Source organism: Epinephelus lanceolatus, chromosome 12 (assembly GCF_041903045.1).
Source record: "Epinephelus lanceolatus isolate andai-2023 chromosome 12, ASM4190304v1, whole genome shotgun sequence".
Lineage (NCBI taxonomy): Eukaryota > Metazoa > Chordata > Actinopteri > Perciformes > Serranidae > Epinephelus > Epinephelus lanceolatus.
Window position 1 is genome coordinate 45,568,550 of NC_135745.1, and position 9,366 is coordinate 45,577,915.

At 46.7% G+C, this 9,366-nt stretch overlaps 1 protein-coding gene across 2 annotated transcripts in view; it reads right to left on the minus strand.

Annotated features, from left to right (window-relative positions):
- Positions 1-8,671, minus strand: part of LOC117272092 (cadherin-7-like) — a 75,323-nt gene extending 66,652 nt beyond the window's left edge. For both annotated transcript variants that reach the window (XM_078173484.1, XM_078173485.1), the window contains exons 1-2: positions 7,947-8,671; positions 1,285-1,579 (exon numbers count right to left, since the gene is read on the minus strand). In XM_078173484.1, the coding sequence (XP_078029610.1) occupies positions 1,285-1,579; positions 7,947-8,264 (613 nt within the window). In that variant the 5' untranslated portion in view covers positions 8,265-8,671. The remainder of the gene's footprint in view (positions 1-1,284; positions 1,580-7,946) is intronic.
- Positions 8,672-9,366: the final 695 nt, after the last annotated feature.

A 9,366-nucleotide genomic window follows, 5' to 3' on the forward strand; every position in this document is an offset into this window, starting at 1 on the left:
TTAGGGACACTATGGACGGACACTTTAGGGACACTATGGACATTTTAGGAACACCATGGACACTTTATGGACACTATGGATGGACACTTTAGGGACACCATGGACACTTTAGGGACACTATGGACACTTTAGGGACACCATGGACACTTTAGAGACACCATAGACATTTTAGGGACACCATGGACACTTTAGGGACACCATGGACACTTTAGGGACACTATGGACGGACACTTTAGGGACACTATGGACACTTTAGGAACACCATGGACACTTTATGGACACTATGGATGGACATTTTAGGGACACCATGGACATTTTAGGGACACCATGGATACTTTGGGGACAGGATGGACACTTTAGGGACACTTTATGGACACCATGGACACTTTAGGGACACCATGGACACTTTAGGGACACTATGGACCGATACTTTATGGACACCATGGACACTTTAGGGACACTATGGATGGACATTTTAGGGACACCATGGAAATTTTAGGGACACCATGGATACTTTAGGGACACCATGGACATTTTAGGGACACCATAGACATTTTAGGGACAGCATGGACACTTTATGGACACCATGGATGGACACTTTAGGGACACCATGGACATTTTAGGAACACCATGGACATTTTAGGGACAGCATGGACACTTTATGGACACCATGGACGGACACTTTAGGGACACCATGGACACTTTAGGAACACCATGGACATTTTAGGGACAGCATGGACACTTTATGGACACCATGGACGGACACTTTAGGGACACCATGGACATTTTAGGAACACCATGGACATTTTAGGGACAGCATGGACACTTTATGGACACCATGGACGGACACTTTAGGGACACCATGGACATTTTAGGAACACCATGGACATTTTAGGGACAGCATGGACACTTTATGGACACCATGGACGGACACTTTAGGGACACCATGGACACTTTATCGACACCACAGCTGTTTGCTGTTTTTTGCACATACAATCACTTGCACTAGATGTGTTCACTGCTCATCATTATTATTATTATTATTATTATTATTGCAGTTTCTTGTATTTTTGTACTTTATTTTGCATGCCTAGTTTTCAAGTTTTAAGTTTTTAAGTTTAAATTTTGAAATCTTTAATTTGACTCTTTCCCCTTGACTGCCGTAACACTGAAATTTCTCAACTGTGGGATCAATAAAGGTGTATCTTATCTTATCTTATCTTATTCCTGGATCAGAGTCCTGGATCTGAGTCACCTCTGCTGGTCTGCAGGTGCTGGACTCACCTACAGGAGACCTCTCAGCCACCATGGCAGTGTAAGGTCCGTCAAGGAACTTGGGCTCGTTGTCGTTGATGTCCTGGACTTTGATGACGAACTGGGACTCAGGTTCGACCAGTAGGTTGGTGAGGTGGTCTCGAGCCTGTGCTCTCAGGGTGTAGTACGGCTGCTGTTCCCGGTCCAGCCTCTTGGTGGCATGAATGTCTCCTGTCCTCTCATCGATGGTGAAGACGGACATTGCTCCGTCACCGCTCAGGATGTACCTGACCCGACCATCACCTCTGTCCACGTCAGAGTGGAGCTGCAGAGACAACAAACGACCATGATAACCATCAGAACATATTTACTGTACGTGTCATGTAGCCTTAACGACCGTACAAACACAGTGAAGATGGTCTCTGATGGACTCGTCTGTCTCTGCAGGAGAAAGACACAAACACTGTTTAAACTGGTGTCACATGACCAGACACTGGTCAAACACAACGTGGACGTTAAAATTCTGCTCCACACTTTCAAGGCCATCCATAAGCTCGCTCTCCCATAACCTCTCTGACCCCCTCCACATCAACACTCCCTCCCGGACACTCAGGTCGGCCTCTTCCATCAGCCTCATTGTGCCCTCTGCCCGTCTGTCCACCACAGGGTCCAGAGCCTTCAGCCACTCTGCCCCCCGCATCTTGAACTCCCTCCCTCCTGACATCAGGAACATTGACTCCTTATCCATTTTCAAATCCAGCCTGAAAACCCAATTTTTAAATAGGCCTATTCTATTTAACTGCCATTGCTCTGCTACAGACTTCACATTTTACTGTGTTGATGTTTGTCTTTTAGCCCTTTTAGATTTAATTGTCTTGTACTTGTTCTGGAAGGTGACCTTGAGTGCCTTGAAAGGCGCCTTTAAATAAAATGTATTATGGGTTAGGGTTAGGGGTTAGGGTTATTATATGAGGGACGTGTGTGGGACATGTGTGAGCATACAACGAAAACTACAACTACCAGAATGCATCGGGCTCATAAACGCTCCTTCTGGTCTATGATGCCATGTGAACTCATCTGTTTGACACAGCGGCGCCCAGCGGGTAGCACACGGTCTCTCGTTACAGTCAAACAGGAAGTTAAAATATGGTTCTGAAGATGCGTGAGGAAGAAACAGATGACACAGCAATCTGACCTGATCTGACCTAGTTTCGCTCACCAGACCTTCCTCAAGAAAAGAAAGGTCTGGGTGGGCCGACTCTCACTTTAAGATTGGAGAAAAAAAACGTCCCGGCTTTTTTTATTTCTTTCAACCAATCACAATCGTTCTTGGCGGTACCACAGCAGCGGTGCGCTTGCAAAAATATTGCCGGGGGGAAACAGGTTTTGGTGTAACACGCCCACAAAAATATCGCCTACACGACACGAACTATGGCAGGAAAATGGCTACATCCCCGCAAGATCAAACACCGCAAAAGTTGGCAAAGGACGTGTTGAAAACTGCAACTGGAGGTGGTAGGGCGGGACTTCAGCGGGTGGCTCGTTCCGCCCAATGAGAGGCTGATCTATGCAGCGAACTTCCACCCACTCAGACTAGATCTGACCTGACCTGATCTGAGACAGAGGGGGCGGGTCCCTCTTTTTGTTTGGTGGTGGCCATTTTGAAATGTGGAGATAGAGTCTGAAATTTGAGCAGCGGCTGAATTTCACTGGCTGTTGGAAGGTGAGCAGGGAGATCTAGGAGGTGCTAAGACAGAGGGAGGTTCCCCACAGTTCATTTGAGCAGACCGCTCCCCCGCTCTTCCTTCTCCTCCTCCTCCCTCCCTTTCTCTTTCTCCTCCTCCTTCTCCCCCCTGCTCTTCCTCCTCCTACTTCTCTTCCTCCCCCCTTCCTGCTCTTCCTCCTCCTCCCCCTACTCTTCCTCCTGCTCTTCCTCCCCCCTTCCTGCTCTTCCTCCTCCTCCCCCTACTCTTCCTCCTGCTCTTCCTCCTCCTGCCCTTCCTCCCCCACCTCCTCCTGACACAACGCTGTTTCCCTCTTTTTTTTTTTTTAAGATTATTTTTTGGGCTTTTTGCCTTTAATATACAGGACAGTGTGAAATGGGGAGATAGAGAGAGTGGGGGGACAACATGCAGCAAAGGGTCGCAAGCCGGAGTCGAACTTGCGACCGCTGCAGCGAGGCATGACCTCTATACGTGGGGCGCCGGCGCTATCCACTGTGCTACTGACGCCCCAATGCTGTTTCCCTCTGATGAACTGAGACAGGAGCAGCTTCCCTCTGTCGTCTATCACACACACACACACACACACACACAGATGAAGGGTCAAAATTCTCCTCAGTTTGAAACAGTGACAACAGCGCTCTGATTCCACCAGGTGTTTCAAACATGTCTGACATCACCTGACGTTTATCAACGCCACCAGGCATGTTTCAGGTAACCTTCATGTTAACAGTTTGTGAATTGATCATATTAATCTGGTTTATAACCAACAGGTGAGTCACAGTCATCACTGATGACTCACTTACGTGTCATGTGACATGTCATGTGAAGTGTGTTGCATGTTGTATGTGTCATGTGATGTATGGTGTTAGGTATCATGTGATAATATTATTACTTTCAATAATGTTGTTGTAACCTACTGTCATTACCTGCATCTCTCTCTCTCTCTCTCTCTCTCTCTCTGTCTCTCTCTGTCTCATTGTGTCATACGGATTACTGTTAATTTATTATGCTGATCTGTTCTGTACGACATCTATTGCACGTCTGTCCGTCCTGGAAGAGGGATCCCTCCTCAGTTGCTCTTCCTGAGGTTTCTACCATTTTTTTTCCCTGTTAAAGGGTTTTTTGGGGAGTTTTTCCTGATCAGCTGTGAGGGTCATAAGGACAGAGGGATGTCGTATGCTGTAAAGCCCTGTGAGGCAAATTGTGATTTGTGATATTGGGCTTTATAAATAAAATTGATTGATTGATTGATTGATTGATGTGATGTGACTGTGTGACACAAAAACCGGCCGGGCGCTGTGCTGCTGCCAGAGGAGCCGCTGAATGAGTTCCCTCTGAGCAGTAAGTCACTAAAAAAGTCTGAGAAGTCCGGTGTATTCCACACTACTGAAGCTGCTCCTCTTTTTGGAACCACCAAGAACCAGTGTGCAGAGACAAATGCTTTTTAATAAACAGACAAAAGCTAGCCTGTGGACTGGAAAGCTCGTCGCACGAACACATCAAGCTAACTTAGCCTGATGGTTAAGCCTGATGGCTAAGCTAGCCGCAACAGCTAACGTTATGGCCAGTGAAGAAGATCTGTTGCTGAGGAAAGCAAACAAAAAGATCACTGACCTTAAAGAGGACATCCGCTGGCTCTCAGATGAGCTGAAAAACAAGGAGTCACTTCTGGCTAGCTGCTTGGATGTGGCGCACAAGCGGTCACTGCGGATTGTCTCCTTCACCGCAGCCCTCCAGGACACAGCTCCGTGGGACTCCTCCACCTGTCCTCGGCTTTCCTCCTGCTCGACACCTCACTATCAGTCGTCCTGGGCCAAGGTGGTGGTCGGGGGTCGTAAGACAGCGGTGGAAGGGACCACTTCGCCTCCTCGCCAGGAGGACCAGGACTGTGGCAGCTGTCTTCCTGGTCAACGACCTCCGCATCTCGACGTAAGATCCTGAAGGAGGCTGTGCTGAGATGCTCTGGAGATCCCCACTACCCCGGTGACCCCAGCACCTGGTCCAGACGCTGACTGCCCACCACCTGCCCCCAGTGAGCTGCAGCCGTCCTCTCCTCGTCCCCTCTTCCCCCACACCACTCTGATAGTGGGGGACTACATAGTGAGAAACATCCGTTTCTTTAACACTGCCACTCGTTGTTTCCCTGGAGCCACAGTCCCGGTCCTCCTGGATAAGCTCCCGGGGCTGCTGTGCTCACTATCGTCCTCCATAAACCGAGTGGTTATACATGTTGGGACAAACGATTTAGCTTGCCAACAGTCTGAGCTTACCAAAAACGATTTCATTGCCCTTTTTAACTTTTTAAGCAGCTGTGGAAAGTCTGTTTTTATCTCCGGCCTGATCCCCACACTTGGGCGAGGAGTGTGCCGCTTCTCGAGGACCCTCTCTCTCCACACCTGGCTTCTGTCCGCCTGCAGTGCACGTGACCTTGGTTTTATTGACAATTTTAATCTGTTTTGGAACCGGTCTTCCTTCTTCAGGACGGACGGATTTCCCCCCAACAGGCTGGGTAGCCACATGCTATCCGCAAACATTCAGCATGCTGTTCAATCTGCTCCTCATGACTGACTGTTTACATCACACGCCCCCTCCACAGAAACTCTACCTCTACCTGCACCACTAGTGGCACCAAATACTTTTCCCCCTGCCAGCTCCCCCTGTCCGGCCTCATTTGTCACTAACACTCTCACCAGAAATATTCCCGATAGAGACCATCATAAGGTACAGAGCACCCCGTCCACACAGCAAACCTCATGACAATAACATCCTGCCCCCTACTTCTATACATCGCACAGGTGATGATGAGTGCACGTTCGGCACGAACATTAAGCCGGCCGTGCTGAACGTGCGCTCTCTTTTAAGTAAAACTTTTATCTGATTTTAGATAACAAGTTGGACAGTATTCTTTTAACAGAAACATGGCTTGGCACTGACGCACCAGTTGTTCTCACCGAGGCCTGTCCACCAAATTTTAACTTTTATTTTCTACTGGGGGGGTAAAAAAGGAGGCGGAACTGCATCTATAACCAGAAGCGCACTGCACTCAAATGAAGTTTCTTTTAACAGCTACACATCATTTGAGTATCATGCCTTTGTTTTAGCAGTCCTCCTATTCTTTGTATCACAGTTTACAGACCACCCCACCATTCCACCTCTTTTATCACTGAATTCTAAGAACTATTAACAATCATACACACCACCTATAACAGAATTTTAATAACTGGTGAGATTTTTGGTAAGATTTTAAATGATATCTGGTTGAATGTTGATTCACAAAAACTTACAGTCTTGGTACTACTGGATCTAAGCGCCACCTTTGATACAGTAGATCACCACATTTTATTAAACAGACTCAGAAACCTGGTGGACCTCTCTGGTACTGTTTTTAACTGGTTCAGCTCTTATCTCACAGATCGTTGTTTCTTTGTAAGTATGGATACATGTTCCTCCAGAACGCGTGAAATCATGTGTGGGGTGCCCCAAGGGTCAATTTTAGGTCCACTTCTTTTTAATCTCTACATGCTTCCTCTGGGGGACATCATCAGGAGGCACGGCATCAGCTTCCACAGTTACGCAGATGACACACAGCTGTACATGGCCATGTCTCCTGATGACACAGGGCCGACTGATGCCCTTTTTAACCGTATTTTAGATATCAAGTCATGGATGGCAGTGAATTTCCTGCAGCTCAACCAGGACAAAACAGAGGTTTTAGTTTTTGGTCCTGAAGGCAAGAGAGAGAAACTTTTACCAAAACTACAAGATTTTAAACCTTCACAATGTGTAAAGAACCTGGGCGTCATTTTTGACTCTGAGCTTAGTTTTATTCCACACATCAAAAATGTAACAAAGACAGGTTTTTATCATCTTAAGAATATAGCCAGAGTCCGCCCGTTTCTCTCTCAGGCTAACACGGAGGTGCTGATGCATGCTTTTATCTCTTATCGTTTAGACTATTGTAATGCCCTGCTCTCTGGTCTTCCCAAAAAGACCATCTCTAACCTGCAGCTACTCCAAAACTCAGCCGCACGAGTGCTGACAAGGACCAGAGGGCGGGCGCACATTACACCAGTGTTAAAATGGCTGCATTGGCTCCCCATGTGTTTCAGGATGGATTTTAAGGTTCTTTTATTAGTTTTTAAAGGTCTTAACGGTCTTGGGCCATCTTATTTATCTGACCTGCTTCTATCATATCAACCCTCGGTGATCCTGAGGTCCTCCGGCACCGGCCTTTTAATTGTTCCAAAAGTCAGAACAAAAACCCACGGGGAGGCTGCATTCAGCCATTATGGCCCTCACTTATGGAACAGCCTGCCGGAGAGCATCAGGACTGCAGAGACTGTTTATGTTTTTAAAAGGAGGCTCAAGACTCACCTTTTTAGTTTGGCTTTTAACTGATTTCTTCTACTCTTTTAATTCTTATATTATATGTTATTTTTAATTTCTAATGCTTTTGAATGATTTATTTTTAAATCTTTATGCATTTTGTTATTATTAAGTTTCTAAATCTTCATTTATTTATTTATTATTATTTTATCTCATACTTGTTTTATCTTATCATATTGCCTTTTAGTCTCCAGTGTTTCCTCATGGGGGCCTCCACACTGGGAGGTGTGTCCGGTCTCCCCGTGGGGACGTCGTTCTGGAGATCCCTCAGATCCAGAGGACTGGGGGGCTCTGCACCATGTGCATTTTGAATGCATGAAAAGTGCTATACAAATAGTTTGATTTGATTTGATGTGTCATGTGATGTGTCGTGTTACGTATCATGTGGCGGCTCTTGTTACATGTCATGTGAAGTGTCATGCAATGTGTCGTGTTACGTGTCATGTCACATGTGGTGTTTCGTGTCATTTGACGTGTCATGTTATGTGTCATGTGACATATTGTGTGACATGTCTCAGTATGACATCAGAATTCGGAGCGACTTGACTGGATGAAGACGAATCAGGATCAAAATGTTCGTACCTTTCCGACGTACAGCGGCTCGTCTCCGGTGTTCTCCTCCAGGACGAAGAACTGGTTCCACACCCAGCTCCTCCTCCTCCTCTGATGGAGACGGACACCTCCTCCTGCTCCGTCTCCTTCTCTTGCTCCTCCTCCTGCTGCTCCTGCCCTGCCTCCTTCTCCTGCTCCTCCTGCTCTTCCTCCTGCTGCTCCTCCTCCTGCTGCTCCTGACACCTGACGGAGGAGGACAGAGTTCAGGGTCATCCCCTCACAGCCGAGTTCCTCCCACAGTGACAGGACGGACACACTGAGCAAGCTCAGAAACCAGAGACACTTCATCTCTGAGAAGATGGACTACGACAAGGAGACGTCAGACTGTCCAACAAAGAGACGTCCAATATGTTCAACAAAGAGACGTCCAAACTGTCCAGCAAGGAGATCTCAGACTGTCCAACAAGGAAACGTCCAATATGTCCAACAAAGAGACGTCCAATATATCCAACAAAGAGACGCCAAAACTGTCAAACAAGGAGACATTTAATATGTCCAACAACGGAACATCAAAACTGTCCAACAAGGAAAAGTCAGACTGTCCAACAAGGAGACATCCAATATGTCCAACAACAAAACATCAAAACTGTCGTCTGAGACGCCTAAAACTGTCCAACAAGAAGACGTCAGACTGTCCAAAAAAGAGACGTCAGACTGTCCGACAAGGAGACGTCCGAACTGTCCAACAAAGAGACGTCAGATGTTTTTTGCTTTGCCTTTTTGTTCTGAAAACAAACAAAAAACAATAAATACAAAACATTTTTTCCTCTGTTTTAACAAAAAATCGAAAAACTGAACTCAAAGTGGGACACTAATATGTTTCCTCCGATCGCAGAGTCTGACGAGTCTGTCAAGTCTGTCGAGTCTGACCGTACAGAGACTTAAATAGAACCTACAGTCTCACCTGCAGCTACTGCTTTGTGATGAATCAGTTCAGCTGTCCTCACATCATAGAGTGTCAAGTCTGTCCTCACATCACAGAGTGTGTTGAGTCTGTCCTCACATCACAGAGTGTGTTGAGTCTGTCCTCACATCACAGTCTGTTGAGTCTGTCCTCACATCATAGAGTGTGTCGAGTCTGTCCTCACATCACAGAGTGTGTCAGGTTTGTCCTCACATCATAGAGTGTGTCAGGTTTGTCCTCACATCACAGAGTGTGTCAGGTCTGTCCTCACATCACAGAGTGTGTCAAGTCTGTCCTCACATCACAGAGTCTGTTGAGTCTTTCCTCACATCACAGAGTATGTCGAGTCTGTCCTCACATCACAGAGTATGTCGAGTCTGTCCTCACATCATAGAGTGTGTCGAGTCTGTCCTCACATCACAGAGTGTGTCGAGTCTGTCCTCACATCACAGAGTGTGTCGAGTCTGTCCTCACATCATAGAGTGT